This window comes from Crinia signifera, chromosome 8 (assembly GCF_055691185.1).
Source record: "Crinia signifera chromosome 8, ASM5569118v1, whole genome shotgun sequence".
In the NCBI taxonomy this organism is placed as follows: Eukaryota; Metazoa; Chordata; class Amphibia; order Anura; family Myobatrachidae; genus Crinia; species Crinia signifera.
Genome location: NC_139224.1, coordinates 21,832,198 through 21,848,482, shown reverse-complemented (window position 1 = coordinate 21,848,482; position 16,285 = coordinate 21,832,198). Strand labels below are relative to the sequence as shown.

Sequence of the window (16,285 nt, the reverse complement as noted above, 5' to 3'; positions counted from 1 at the left end):
CTGGGCGAGCACCCCCTCAACCCATGGAAATGTAAAAAATCAAATTCTGTCTACGATTTTTCTATTTCATCCTAGAAAATGATAGAATCTGATTGGTGTCTACGGATATCATCACCTTATTTCAGAAGCTTTAGTAAATTTACCCTTTAGAAACGAGGGGGCAATGCTTGGAGAGAGATAAAGTTCCAACCAATCAGTTCCTGATAGATTCCGATACATTTCCCCCCAAGTTTGAGAAACACCGAGCTAGACGCATCATAATAATATTTAAGACAAAGAGGCCGATTTACTAAGCATTGGAAAGGGATAACGTCCCAGCCAACCAGCTCCTGTCTGCCACGCTACACGTGTTTGAAAATGACAGTTAGGATTTGATTGGTTGTTTGTTTATCTCCACTTTACAGGGCCGATTCAGCAATCCAAATTCGACCTCAGCCCCAATGGTCGGGGTTTGCGCATGTGCATTTCTGCGCATGCGCAAACCTCAGCACCGGATGGCTTTTGGCGAGTTAGACACTCGCCGAGCCGTTCATTACGGGGAGGGAGGGCCAGAAATGGGGCTGGACTAAGGGAACACGGACGGGCCAATGTCATATGACATCAGGGCTCGCCCCCTCTTCCGCACACACAAATGGATATAAAAGTCAGTTGTGACTGACTTTTATTTCCGATGGCGAGAGAAATAATTCGATGGTCAGCGACCATCGAACAATTTCTCTCCCCTTCGTCCGCAAGAGAGGGGATGTGTTTGCGGGCATTTCAGGGCTCGCTAAGCAGCGAACAACCGTATAACCCTATATACGTGGCTTAGTACATCTGCCCTGTAAATGGCTATATAAAAAATATTAATAAAAAAAAAATAAGGAAACCAACACTGTTTTAGGCTATTGTGGATACAAAACAATAATTTATTTTCTGTCATTGCCATTTTTGCAACCAATTGTGATTTTTTTTTTTAAGTTGCATTTTGTTTTATATCAGTACAAACAAATCTTGAAAGAAAAAATTGACACAAAATGTTTGTTTCAGTAAAGAAGCGACTGGGGTTGTTGATGATGACGGCAGACAAGCTTTAAAACCTCGTTAAAGCTAGACAATTGAAATTCATATAAAATGTGACCTTAATAAGAATGGATACATACAATGATTGGCCTGTTACCTGTAAGCTGCTGGCTTGCACTATGAGTTATCCCGTTATTGTAGATAAATAGGGCAGAGTAATATAAAAACACAACAGCAAAGTAATATCACAAAATACAGTTTTATAAAATATCATATTTATATTGGCAGTTGCTTTTCGTGTTTTCATGCGGAAAAAAAAAAAAGCTTGTGTTTATTTTATGAATAAAGATTAAAAATGTGTTACATATGTGTAATAAGGGGTTATTTGGAATCTTACATTTAACAACTGTACAAGATATGAAAAACAATTACGGTTGATATAAGAAAATACTGCAAGTTGCCTTTAGCCAAGCTGGAAATTGGGCCCTCTGCTGTCCCGGGGGGCCCCCAAAAGGCTCTGGATGCACGCACACGATTGGTTACTGTGTTGTAAGCAGCAATGAGCTTATGTCCAATTTCGACACCGTAAAATGTGTTTTTCTCCCCCCTCCCCCCCAGAGAGAACTATTAACACAGTGACTGTAATTATCTTATATTTAGAAAAAAAAAATACTTGCCACATTGAACGAGGCGGGGAATTCTACCGCAGCGGTAGTTTATTTACAAAAAAAGTCAAATTAGTTCGGACATCTTTATACAGTTGTGACAGAGAGCAGCGAGTTGTACACTCGGGATCCGTCCGGAGATTTTGTCCCGTGCGTTAACAGTTCTTGTATGGTCATCCAGTTGTCGAAAACCTTTTTATTGCGCTTCTTCATCATTTTTTTGTGGCTGAGGTCAATGATACTGACCTCCTTGGTGTCCTCCGCAGTCTGTTTCTCCTTCAAACAATCCAGCCTGCTCTGCAACATGAACTCCTTCCTCTTCTTCTGCTCAGAAGCCTTGCGGATGTGCTGCTTCCGTTCTTCCTTGCTCCAGTAACGTCCCATCTTCATCTCGCTTATGGCGTCATCGTCGGTCGTCATCCCGCTCCTCTCTTCCTTGATCTTGATGGCCCTTTCTCGCAGCAGTTTATCTCTAACCGGCCGCTTGGTGATGTAACGCGTTCCGTCACTCCGTACTTTCACTTTCCATTCCATCCTGGGCTCCGACGCGTTTTGTAGGTCTTTACACATGCTGACTAAGCTCATCTGGCTCTGTGCGTACTCCACCGCAGATTTCTGCTGGATGAGCTGCATGTAGCTTTGATAGTGCTGTGCGTGAGCGGGGATGTGGGCGTGTTTATAAGGCGAGTGGCGATACGGTGGCGCAAAAGAGCTGGGCGGCTTTTCTGTCGAACTCTGATTTTTACCCAAGTCACTGGCTTTTTTGTCTCTGACTTCCGTTGGTTTGCTGGGGTCAGAGTCCGAGGCGGGTTGGAGGTACCTGGCGGGGCTGGACTCTCGACTGCCACCGCTTGGTCGCAAGCTCTTCTGAGATGTATCGGAGGAGGCGCTACCCGCTGCCCCCTCTACATTTGGGCAGTTTAGGACATCCGCCGCCCTGCGCAATGAATTGTCAGGGGAGATCTCCAGAGTCAGAGGGGTGCTGCGGCAACTTTCCCCGGTGTTGTAGGCACTTGAGCTGTCCTTGTCCGACTTCTCTGGCAGTTCGGTGATGTCGGAGAGCTCGTGTCGGCGCACATCGATGCTTGTGTTGTAATTGCGAAACCCGCTATCGTGTAGCATCCAGGACTCTCTGTATTGCTCTTTCAACTGTTGCATTTTGTGTGCACGGACAATGTTCAAACACTCGAGCTCAATGCTATGTAACTCCTCGTTCAGCAGTTCTAGTTCATGGTCTACACTTTCCTGGTCGCTCCGGTTGGTCTCCATGGTGCTGGTTTGGTAATATCTACTGCGCTGGCTGGAACTTTGCACCTGGCATTTCAGTTCGAGAAGTTCTCGGAACCTCTCGCACTCGTCCATGGGGATGCCCAAGAAATCGGCATCGGTACAATCTGCAGATATGAAAGACTCGTTGCTGAACTGCAGGTCTCCACTGCCCAGAGTATCCTGGCTGTACATGAGCTTCTTCTGACTTCCAAGCGTGTTGGAGGATGTAGTGTGATCATCCGCAATATTTTCCTGCTCCGAGGACTCGTCGTTACGGGTGCTTTCGTCTGTGCGTCCGACCCCGCTGTCCTTCTCCAGCTGGTTGGACAAGATGGTCGCAGTGTCCGTGGTTCCTCCGTCTTCTTCAAGTTTTTTCTAAAAAAAAAAAAAAAAAAATATCAAACAGAAGCTGGAAAATTTTAATTTTTCTAACACCACCATGCAAGCGAGGTGTGGCACAATTCTGCAGGGTAAGCAGTTTGGGAATACTCCGCTTCAGCTCCTAATGAACAACCGTTTACTTTATACGTGATATCAATATCATATCAATACTATTATGCTGTTGACTAAATTAAGCTTTGCCAGTGGCCGGTTCTTATAGGGCAAGGGTGGAATCACAGTGAGTCTGACCTGGAACACGCTCAAGAGAGGAAGAGTTGGAGTCTCACAGGGGTAGGCCGCAACTGTGCACAGCCAATCTGTAGCGGAGGTGTTTTATCTACTAACCAATCAGATTCTAGCTATTATCTAGCCCAGTGGTCAGGGAACTCGGTCCTCATTACCCCACGCAGGTCTCCTCACAGAATCACAAGTTCAATAATTAATTCCACCTGCGGACCTTATAAAATGTGTCTCTGAGTAATTAGTACACCTGTGCACCTGCTGGGTTAACTGATGTAGCCAATACAGTCTGTAAAATGATAACTGCAATCTGATTGGTCGGTTTATAAAAACCTTCACTTGTCCTCTAGGAAAGTTGAAAACTCTTCCCCTACCTCTGCTTATGCTTCCAGAACCAGTGGCGTAGCTAGAAATTTTTCTCCCCTCTGCCAAAAAAATTTCCAGTGCCGCTGGCTGAGCTGACAGGCAACCCAGGCAGCAGTGAGCACTGAGTAGGACCCGCTCCGTGCATATCTAATAAGCAAGGACCCAACACAGTGCATATTGAATGAGCGGGTCCCCACCCCATGCATATGTAATGAGCGGGACCCACTCATTACATATGCACGGAACGGGGACCCGCTCATTCAATATGCACTGCGCTGGGCTTATTAGATATGTACAGGACGGGACCAGCTCAGCACTCACTGCCGCCTGGGTCACATGTCAATTCAGCCGGCGGCGCCCACCACAGAGCCCGCAGGCGCCGTTCCCCCAAGCCGCCGCAGGGTCTGCCGCATATGTAGCTATGCCACTGTTCAGAACACTGTATCTGCTATTTCAAGACTAGAATTCTTGTCCTGCACTGATGAGCCCCCCCCCACCAGCACTTTTCCATGCAACCACGGTTTAAGGGCTGGTGGGTGCACGGAATTGCCGACTTGCTAAAAATGCCCAATTTGTGATATTAGCGCCGGAAGCTGAATTAGCCCCTATGTTCTAAATAAATAGAAGAAAGGGGACCAACTTGGGTTGGTTTAGGAGCACCTGCCAGGAGTGGTTTAATCAAAACAGCAGCTGCTTATGGGAGTAGTCAGCTCCCAAGTACAGGAAAAAACAATAAATAAAATAAAGCAGCGTTGAAGTTACAATGTAAAATATTTATTACATACACTAATAAAACATTTTAAACATTAAAAATGAACCAATGGTATAAAAGGTTGTAGGATGGACCCAAATGTTATAGTCACCGATATTGAAGTAATCACCGATAATGGAAAGGTATTTCGAGACCTGATCTGATCCTTAGGGCAAAGGGGGGGGATGAGGGAGTCCTTAATTGCCACTTGGTGGTATCCTGATGTTGTTATTACGGACTGCAACCGATGGCATAGGTGGAAATTAGCCAAATCGGGAGTCCCACTGCTGCGAGTGGTCAGGTATCCAACGTTGTTCTGTGGCTTGAGACTTTCAAGATGGTGGGTTATCCGATCAGATGATTAAGCAGGTGAGGTGGTCCTTATGGTGAAAAGGGTGAAGTCCTTAGGACAATATGGGTCCAACCGATGTAGCACCATCTGCACCAGGTGCTACATCGGTTGGACCCATATTGTCCTAAGGACTTCACCCTTTTCACCATAAGGACCACCTCACCTGCTTAATCATCTGATCGGATAACCCACCATCTTGAAAGTCTCAAGCCACAGAACAACGTTGGATACCTGACCACTCGCAGCAGTGGGACTCCCGATTTGGCTAATTTCCACCTATGCCATCGGTTGCAGTCCGTAATAACAACATCAGGATACCACCAAGTGGCAATTAAGGACTCCCTCATCCCCCCCCTTTGCCCTAAGGATCAGAGCAGGTCTCGAAATACCTTTCCATTATCGGTGATTACTTCAATATCGGTGACTATAACATTTGGGTCCATCCTACAACCTTTTATACCATTGGTTCATTTTTAATGTTTAAAATGTTTTATTAGTGTATGTAATAAATATTTTACATTGTAACTTCAGCGCTGCTTTATTTTATTTATTGTTCTAAATAAATAGAAGCTGTTCTGATATTCAAGGCAAACTCAGAGCTAACAAGGTATAAACATATCTAGATTTCGTGTTACGATTAGTTCCACGTAAAAGCTCCGTATCTCCCGCTTGGGGGTTACATTGCTGCTGCTGGCAGAACGTAGAGGACATTATTCAGAGAGACAGCGCTGTTCTCCCTCTCACAAATGAATATTACAAATCTCTCCAGCGGGCCGATCGTTTCAGGCTGTCAGTCCGGTTATCTTAAGTGCATCCAGCTAAAATAATGGAATGTTTTCACAGAAAAATGTATCATCCTCTCCCCTGTGAGCCTTTAATGTACAGCTCTTGACAAATCCCCCCTGCTAGTCATAACCTCATATATTCATTACACCAGCTGGTTAGTTTAATCCGTTTAATGGGAGCCGGGAATCGGAATATCAGATCTGACAAGAGACGCTGACAGCAATACCTGCTGGAGCATGCTGGCTGTAAATTGCATTGCCTGGTGGTGCTGCTCCTCCAACATGTCCATGTGTAGATCATCGAGGAAATCATTTCTGTCATCGTCTATCCATCCTTCATCCAGCTGCGTGCCGGGGGAGCAAGAGAGAGATGACATTAGGATGCAGGATAGGACCAGTACCTGGTGCACATATATGTCCCTACTCCAGTAACGCAATCTCCCAAATAATTACTGCAGCATTCATATATAAGCATAGGGTCTGCTTCCATTACTCAATGTATCATTGCACAGCCTCGGTGCCCGCGTAGGTAGTGAGGTGACTCAATGTATAATTGCACAGCCCCGGTGCCCGTGTAGGTAGTGAGGTGACTCAATGTATAATTGCACAGCCCCGGTGCCCGTGTAGGTAGTGAGGTGACTCAATGTATCATTGCACAGCCCCGGTGCCCGCGTAGGTAGTGAGGTGACTCAATGTATAATTGCACAGCCCCGGTGCCCGTGTAGGTAGTGAGGTGACTCAATGTATAATTGCACAGCCCCGGTGCCCGTGTAGGTAGTGAGGTGACTCAATGCATCATTGCACAGCCCCGGTGCCCGCGTAGGTAGTGCGATGACTCAATGTATCATTGCACAGCCCCGCTGCCCGTGTAGGTAGTGCGATGACTCAATGTATCATTGCACAGCCCCAGTGCCCGTGTAGGTAGTGCGATGACTCAATGTATCATTGCACAGCCCCGGTGCCTGTGTAGGTAGTGCGATGACTCAATGTATCACTGCACAGCCCCGGTGCCCGTGTAAGTAGTACGATGACTCAATGTATCATTGCACAGCCCCAGTGCCCGTGTAGGTAGTGCAGTGACTCAATGTATCATTGCACAGCCCCAGTGCCCGCATAGGTAGTGCAATGACTCAATGTATCATTGCACAGCCCCGGTGCCCGTGTAGGTAGTGCAGTGACTCAATGTATCATTGCACAGCCCTGGTGCCCGTGTAGGTAGTGCAGTGACTCAGTGTATCATTGCACAGCCCCAGTGCCCGTGTAGGTAGTGAGGTGACTCAATGTATCATTGCACAGCCCCGCTCTCAGACAATCAGAGAACGGCTAGTCATTTGACAGGTATTTAAAAAATCTAATAACCGCCACTGCACTGCACTGCCCGTCCCGCGCTGCTGCTGATATCTGTGATCACACCGCCTGGCCAGGTCATAATTCGCCGGCGCCGCCAGCTAAGCGCTCAGGGACCCGATGCCCGCCCCACTGCTCCCCCGGTCAATCTGCATGCATATGCCTGTCAGGTGGGCAGGCATATGCATACAGGGAGGTCAGATGTGATCTTATGTGCTGACCGTCCGACCTCCCTGATCCAGTCCGATGCGCACGGGAACGCGCATCGGATTGGAACAGATGTCACACCTGCGATTTTGGGCCGATTTCACCCGGTTATCGGCCCCAAGTGCCGAAATCGGATGAAATCGTCCCAAAATCGCATAGTGTATGGGGGCCTTAAGTTCTGTACTCGCAATGTGCGAACAATTATGTAACATTTGCGTTCAACTCTGCATCAGCCCCTATATAATTGCAGTATTAATAACAACTGTATAACCAGCGGCTACCGATGACGCTACTGTATGTACATCATTAAAACAAGAGGTTGCCATTTCAACACTCGCCTCCCGGAGAGGTGGGTATTGGTTAGAGGAGCGGCCAATTGCGTTGTCAGATTCCTGTAACGCTCACATGAACGGGGAAGAAGCCAGGACAATAAGTCTAGGACACTGGCTGAGTAGGCCAAAGGTCATTGTGTCGACTCAAATTATGTCTACATGCATTGAGTTGACCACTGAAGGTCGACAGGTCTTAGGTCGACACCTTCAGTGGTGGACCCAATGCATGTCGTCCTCAATAGGCTTAAACCTAATAATGGCCCTTATTCATATCGGCACGGTACGGCCCGCGTGCGGCCGTACCGCCGATGTTTGTGGTCTGCACATGCGCAGAGGTCATTCTGCGCATGTGCAGCCCCCTTCGCCGCAGACGGATTTCGTCCGCCGCAAAGGGGGCGTATAGGGGCGTGAGGGGCTTCAGCCCCTCATTTCCCTATGTGTACGCCCCGCGTTTCATGGGCGTTCCCATGAAAACGCGGGGCGTATGCATGGTAATGAGGGCATGACGCCCTCATTACCATGACATGGGGGCGGAAAGCTGACGTCGCCGGATGTCAGCTTTCAGCCCCCTTACAAGCTCCCACACGGACGATTGTCCGTGTGGTCTGAGCTTGCGGGAGCTGCCGCGGCGTGCGGGCCTGCCTTCGATGGTCGTCGACCATCGAAGGCAGGGGGCAGCTCCCACCATGGTGGAGGCGTAGCCTCCACCATTTTTGTGCGGATCGCCAGCCGTCCGTGTACGGACGGCCGTGGCGATCCGTCCGGTGGGCGGCCCTTGGTTTGTGCGGTCGGAGCCCCGTGTGCGGCTCTGACCGCACCAACCAGAATAAGGGCCAATGACGGCATCCCAGCCAGTGTATATTATAAGGAATTAAAGCCGTCTGTAAATGGTTACTATTGCTGATGGTTATGGGGCCATTGCAACAATGTTGCAGCTCTGGGCGAGGCCTAGTTGGACAATGTCGGCCCAGGCTGCACGGCAGATTCTGCCCAATGGAAATGTTTGTGAGGCACCAGAACAATACCTGTAATTCCGGCCTTGCCACTAGTAAGAAAACATTCTTTGTGTCTTCGCTGGTGAGGAGGGCCACCGCTTCTTCATGGTTGTGCACATCAATGCCATTAATCTGCCAGACAAGAACTGAAGTCAGACATCCTCACTACACACTCTCTTGACAGGTAGGTACCAGGGTGGAGGGTTAGGCACTTGGGGCTGCCCAAGAGGAAGGTTAGGGTAAGTGTAAGGTCAGGGTACCAGCGGGGAGGGTTAGCGTCCGGCACTTGGTGACTTGGTGGAGGCTTAGGCTGCCCAAGCAGAAGGCTAGGTTAAGTACATGGTGAAAGGTACGGGTAAGACTATGTAAGTTGACATTTAGGTAACAGGGGGAGGGTTGGGGTTCACCTGTGTAGGGAGACAGTTAAGTACTAGGGGAGAATTGGGGTTAGGCACTAGGGGGAGGCTTAGATACATGGTGGAAGGTTAGGGTTAGGTACATGGTGGAAGGTTATGGTAATGCTATGTAAGGGGACAGTTAGGTACCGGGGGGGGGGGGGGGGGGGTTACGGTACGAGGGGGGAGGGTTAGGTACTTAAGGGAGGCTTAGGCTGCCCGAGAGGAAGGTTAGGGTTAGGTATATGGTGGATGGGTAGGGTAAGGCTATGTAAGGGGACAGTTAAGTACCAGGGGGGTGGGGTTACGGTACGAGGGGGGCGGGTTAGGTACTTGGGGAGGCTTAGGCTGCCCGAGAGGAAGGTTAGGTACAAGGTGGAAGGTTAGGGTTAGGTACATGGTGGAAGGTTAGGGTTAGGTACAAGGTGGAAGGTTAGGGTTAGGTACATGGTGGAAGGTTAGGGTAAGGATCTGTAAGGCGACAGGAAGGTACCAGAGGAGAATTATGTGTTAACTATTTACATGACGACCTCTTTACCCTGTTGACCATTTAACCCTGTTGACCTATTGACCTCTACCCATCTGGTGTCTACCTAATGACTGTTATCTTTAATCCGCACCCCTAAAGCTTTGATGTAAATGTATAACCCTGTACCCAGCCGTACTGCCACTTATTACTGACAAACGGAAATCCTATTCCCTCATCTGACAAGTGCTGTCTGCTGATGTTCTCCTGCCCACAATTTTCAAAAGGCTACATTGACAATCTATTGTTCGGGGGCAATTCTGCCCAAAAGGATTGTGATCTTACTTGTATGATCCGGTCGCCCTCTCGGATCCGCCCATCTTTAGCAGCGATGCTATTGGGGTCAATCTGAGAAACACAAATAGGCATTTCATTTTAGAATTGACAATAAATACATTTTGCGGAAAAAAACAACAACATATCAATGAACTAGTATTTTACATAAAGATTAGCTAATTCCAGGCTGAATGGGTCATAATACCGACAAAGACAAAATCCCAACATTTAAAATCCCGACATGGCCAAAATACCGACATATAGAATGTGCAGGTGAAAGTGTCAACATGACTTTGGGTCGACAGGTCGCGAGGTCAACATAGGGTTTTCACTGTTTTTTTTTACCCGAATGTCGACACCGTAGACATGGTCACAGCTGGAGGTGAACCGCAGCCCCTCGCTTCACTCGCTATGCTTCGGGCACTCGGCACACTATTTTATTCTCCCACCACGCCCTAGTGGATGGTAGGGCATGAAATACCGTCTGTTGGCACGTCGGGTCAAAAAACAGTGAAAAAACCCATGTCGACCTCGCGACCTGTCGACCCAAAGTCATGTTGACACTTTCACCTGTACATTCTATATGTCGGTATTTTGACATTGTCAGGATTTTAAATGTCAGGATTTTGTCCTTGTCGGTATTTTAAATGTCGGGATTTTGTCCTTGTCGGTATTTTAAATGTCGGGATTTTGTCCTTGTCGGTATTATGACCCATTCGGTATTTTAACCCTGTCGGGATTTTGACTGCATCCCCTGTCAGCATGGTGTGAGTAATAACACTTATTCCCATACTCTGCAGTGAAGGTTTCTAGAATATATACAGGGCCGGCGCTACCCACTCAGCAGCTACTGCAAAGCAGGGAGGCGCCATGCTGAAAAGGCGCTGTCTCCCTCCCTGCTCTGCCTCAGCCCTCACTGTCACCGCCTCCTGCACGCCGCCCGCAGTGCCTGTCTGACAGCGGACGGCAGTATGGAGAGGCTGAGCAGCTCCCTGCACCGCGCACACACTGTCCTCCTCCTGCGACCTGCCCCCTCTTCCTCACAGACACTTGCGCTGAGGCATGAAGCGCTGTCTGTAAATGCCTGGATGACATGTCATGTCCGGATCCGCCCCCTACCCATTGCTCCCTGCGCCTGTCAGCTGTCATTCAAATGACGAACAGGCAGCAGCGCCGCCTCCCCTTCCTTCCCTCTTCTCAGTGTGCTGTGCCAGTGCCACTGCCAGTCCTCAACACTTCGCCCCCTCTATCTCCTCTCCTCCCATCTCCTCCTTCTCTCCCCTCCTTTTCCCCTCAGTCCCGAGAGGGGTGTAATGTGCTGCACATAGTTTTTGTACTGCTTTCGGATCGCATCGCACACACATTGCATGCATGCTGTGCGATGCAATGTGATCTAGCCCATAAAGTATGCGATTCTAGCAGCGTGTATGGGCACCTTTAGTGCCTGCAACATTTTGCGGACACAGCACTGAGATGGTGTATGCATACATGTACATGCCCCCGAGATCCTCCATAGGATTGCATGTTGCATATACTCCCACAATCGGGCTGCAGCTTGTTGCAATGGCAATGTGAAAGGGCGCAAAATGTATGGTTTGCAGGAGGGCGCCGGACACCTTAGCCCCGGCCCTGAATATATATATGCATGAGTGAACACGGTAAGCTGACTGGGACACCGATTAAGCCATCAAGCATGGAAATCCTTAAAACCGGATCTGTAATGGCAGAGTTTGCGAACTGTGCATTAACAAGATGGCTGTGCAAGGACAAAATGGCTGTGCAGGGGAATCTTTCTGTGCATCCCTACAGCTGTTCCTGATACATTTTTTGGCTAAATATCCATAGTTTGGACATGCCGGTTATATAACAATCACAACAGACATTTAGGCTGTATTCATCACCAAATAGAGACCTGCGAGCCCTGGGGCAGTTGTCATATTATGTATGAGCTAATACCGAATAGGTTTCATGTCATCAGTATGTTCTTACCTCGCTGACATAAATCCCTGTGTCATCCTCATCGTCGGTCCTGTAGCACACTGTCAGCCCCAGCTTATCCTGGCTGTTCAGTCTGTAGAGATCGATTTCCTGAATAAAACAAACATAAGTAGAAAAATAAAATAAAAAATAAGTTTTACCCACAAAAACATTTCACCCGGCGTGACGTGTACCCGTTCCACTGGAAACCAGCCGATTAACTTACTCAGCTCACGCTTATTTTACATACAAATAGAAAGATCAATAACGCGATCTCTGCTTCTATTTGTCAATACTAAAGTCATTTTACAAGAAGGAAAAAAGTTTTATTGATTTTTTTTTTCTTGACGTTGTTTAAAAGAAAAAAAAAAACCTGGTGCGATGTCAGGGTGACGAGAACCGAGATGCTTTAAAAGGAACGCTAATATCATTTGTCTTCTCCTTCTGACTTGGCCAATACGGCCTGTAATGGGAAAGTTGGCAAAGTGAATTCGGGAAGAATTTGCGGCCGCTGTTTATTGGTTGAAATGTTTGTCCTGATAAAATAAATTGAATTGGACGCGTCGCTGTGTAAACGAGTTATGTAGGCATTTCTCTGGGATGTAATCTGCGCCATGTCTAATCTCAACCTATTATTGCTGAACGGCTGTAATCAATATAGAGACAGAACATTGAGAAATGAGGTTGTCATATTCCTCCGCACACCCGGAACATGTATACATAATAAATGGAATACGAATACATGATTCAGTCATTGCTTGGCTGTAGGAAAGCGAGGAGAGGCTTGTGCATTATTAAAAATGATTTGTTTGCCAAAGTTTAAATGAATGCCCGCATTGGGGCAATAAGAGTGGCAAGGGGCCTCACAGCGTGACTGCATAGTATGGCAGTGAAACGGAAATGCATCATAATTATGCCAGTGAAGTAGGACATTGTTTAGAGTTACATCCAACTGAAGGTGGCGACACAATGCAAGTCGGCAGTCATTTCTCTGTAATAGCGTCAACAGGTGTGGTAATGATTCAGAATGTCGACACTACCATGTCAACAGGTTCTGAATGCTGATGTTCAGATTGTCAACATGGACATTACACTGACAAGCAACATTTACAAATGCCGACATGGTTCAAATGCAGACATGTTCTTATAGTCAACATCAGAATGTTGACATAGTTTATTGCATATTTTAGCCTATAACCCTAAAAATAGCACAACAATGTAATGTCGGCATTTTACCAGGCTGACATTCTGACTGCTGACCTTATATCGTTGTTGACATTCTGACTGTCCATATTTAAGACATGTCGACATTCTGGTCAGATCCAGCATGCACAAACCTAAATGCCCAAACTCTCAATCTACCTGTGCAGTGGAGCAGCCCTACCCCTCGACAGTCAGTGGGGGAGAGCACAGGCTCTGCCACATGGCTAAGCTCGGCCTTTAGAGGAGTACGAAGTATTAGGAGTACCAACGTTTTTACTATATTTTAACTATTTAAAAGGACCGCCTTTAGCCTAGAATAAAAGTTGCTTCATTCAATAGTTACTAATAAACTTTACATGTTGAGGTTCCAGGAGCAAGACTGATCAAGTCCTCCGTAGGGTTCAACGGCCAATCATTCCTCCATGCTCTCCTGCTGCTGCTTTGGAATAGCGAAGGGAAAAGAACGGAGCTGTACCCCAATAGCATTCTGGGGGACCCGAACAAACAAGTGTTGTTTGTTCGGGTCCCCCACTTTACAGGGGAGGGGAATGATCTTGCACGTTTTCATTCTGTGCATGCCCCGAAACTAAACATATGCAAATACAAAAAGTTGGAAACTGAAAAAGCACCTTCACCCCTCCCTTACTGAGGGCCTAACTCTCTGATTGGCAGGCTGGAGCCGTTATAGGTTGCGGTGTAGGCGGATCTGGGTAGTGTCACCCCAGTTTTTTGGGAGTGCTGAGGCCGGTGTTTGTGTCTGCCCGTGCAGATGTCCCGGCTTCCTCTACAGAGCTGCGAGGGCCGGTCTGTGTGACAGGTGGCCGTTGGCCTCACACATCAGCCATAGCTGCTTCTTACGATGCAGCAGTCAGATCTGCGATGCCGGCAGGCGGCACCTTATTCCCTCAGTGAGAAACTGCGCCCATCTCGGATTTAGAAGCCTCGGTTCATGCACTTGGAAATGTGACATTTTCCCGGCTCCATGAGAAAGTGAGAAGGGGGTGTCTGACCCCAGCGTACAGATCAGATGGAGGATGGAGAGAGATGCCTATCTGGTGAGCAGTCACTGCATTAAGCCTCCCCCCACCACAGGGACTCAGGGGCCGTGTATTTGGGAGTTTCTGTCAGCCAATTATGGTAGTGGCAGTGATACGATGTCCTCGCTAGGCCAGATGTCAGCCCTCCCTCCCCCCCCCCCTCCTGGACATAAGGCATTGTAATATTGACTCGGTAATGGGAGAAACATTCAAATGTGACATCTTGGATAGCGGTCAGGACACCCCCCCTGTCACTTTGGGAGCGCTGTACAAGAGCCCAACTGTCTTTTCCAGTGAGCTGACAACCAGTAAATGCTCTCTGATGACAAATCAATAGAATTAGCCCTTATTGCGGGCATGGGATAGTGCTGTGTGTGAGATGTGGATCTATGCAGGACAAGCTGAGATAAGTAAAACAAGCTGATGTAAATAATTCATGTTACAGCGTTTGACAGCTGCCTGAACTGGTAATCTCTCCCCTGCCTGGTGGTTGTGGTGGGAGAAGTGACACAATTACACTGGGGATTTACACTCTACAGGTGCGTACACACTAAAGGATAATGATTAACGATATTATCGTCCATATCATGTAGAGCAGGCATGTCCAAACTGTGGCCCTCCAGCTGTTGTGAAACTACACATCCCAGCATGCTTTGCCATCGTTTTAGCATTCCCTATTAGCAAAACTGTGGCAAGGCATGATGGGACTTGTAGCTTCACAACAGCTGGAGGGCCACAGTTTGGACATGCCTGATGTATGTGCCTTATTCTAACCTGAGTTGTCAGTCCAATGTGCAGGGCTTCTGTGCAGACACCTTCAGAGACTTGCATAGTCTCCGTGGCGCTTGCACGTGGGAGGGGCATGACGGAGGCAGGCAGGGGGGGGCGTTTGCGTCCAAGAAAACGCTGGCCATCCCCATGCGAACGCAGGCGGCAACCTATCTGCCGGTGGTGGGTGGATGATGTCGCAGGATGCCAGCCGCCTGCCCGGTCTCGGACCAGGACGCTGCAAGTCTATGTCGGCCCAGACTGACTTGGATTTGCGAGCACTGTATAAATCATTCATTGGTTGGAGAACATTGAATGATTTCAAACCCGCACGCTACTCTGCGAATGGGTGTTTATCCTGTCTGGTCCCTTCGCTATAGACATCTCTGGGTACGCACATCATGTAGTGTGTACCCAGTTTAACAAATTAAGAAAAGGCCAATCCTATTGGTTATCTGCCATTCTGTGCTTGGCCAAACCTAACTGGCGGCCAATCATCGGTGTGGGGATGCTTTTTCATCGGTGTGGGGATGGGGAGAGGGGGCCGGAGGGACCGCTGGCGGCATGGGAGACGGCGGGCAGAGGGCGGCGTTATGTAGCGCAAGAAGCGCTAGCGCTGTGGGTCAGTCAGTGATGGCGACAGAATTGTTTAAACACTGGGAAGCCCTCAGCCAATCAGAGGGCTTCCCAGTGTTTTAAACACCACTGACAGACCCCCGCCACCCGCTAGCGCTTCTTGCGCTACATAACGCCACCCTCTGCCCGCCGTCTCCCACGCCGCCAGCGGTCCCTCCGGCCCCCTTTCCCCATCCCCAAGCCGATGAAAAAGCATTCCCTCCGCCCCCCACCTGCGGATCGCATTCGAGTATCGCATGTGGTTAAAAACCACATGCGATCGCTACTGCGATTCGATAGATATTATGTGCAGCACATAAGATCTTAAAACCAGACATTCGACCGGAGCGCCCACGCATTGCGTCGAATGTCCCCTTAAAAATGCATACAATCATTCGCTTTCTCGGCCAGATGCGGTCGAAATTGAAGGATTGTATGCGATATCTCACATATGTATGGGCAGCATATGATTCAGGATCTGCTGCAGGACAGGACAGAGGACAGCACTGGCCTCTGGTCATGGTGACATTCCGCAGCGAAGTAGCTTATTTCTACTCTAACCACCGCAAGAATGCAGGTACGGATTCCTTATTGCAATAAGTGGTAACGGGCGAAGCGGGATGTGGTGTCATACTGCGTACCGCCGAGAATTGAATCGTCCTTTTCGCTTCTTAATATATTTCCCATGTACCACTTATTCTAAGCACAGGTGCAGAAGTTACATACACGGGGTAATAAAACACACAAGCACGGTATTGGGATACCATCCCGCAAACCTCTAGCTATTGGCAATAAA

The 16,285-nt window shown here is 48.2% G+C and overlaps 1 protein-coding gene across 3 annotated transcripts in view; it reads right to left on the bottom strand.

Moving 5' to 3' along the window:
- Positions 1 to 887: 887 nt before the first annotated feature.
- PDZRN3 (PDZ domain containing ring finger 3) overlaps positions 888 to 16,285 on the bottom strand; it is a 190,909-nt gene continuing 175,511 nt past the window's right edge. For all 3 annotated transcript variants that reach the window (XM_083155968.1, XM_083155969.1, XM_083155970.1), the window contains 5 exons: positions 11,879 to 11,977; positions 9,899 to 9,961; positions 8,723 to 8,824; positions 6,039 to 6,155; positions 888 to 3,311 (listed from right to left, as the gene is read on the bottom strand). In XM_083155968.1, the coding sequence (XP_083012094.1) occupies positions 1,755 to 3,311; positions 6,039 to 6,155; positions 8,723 to 8,824; positions 9,899 to 9,961; positions 11,879 to 11,977 (1,938 nt within the window). In that variant the 3' untranslated portion in view covers positions 888 to 1,754. The remainder of the gene's footprint in view (positions 3,312 to 6,038; positions 6,156 to 8,722; positions 8,825 to 9,898; positions 9,962 to 11,878; positions 11,978 to 16,285) is intronic.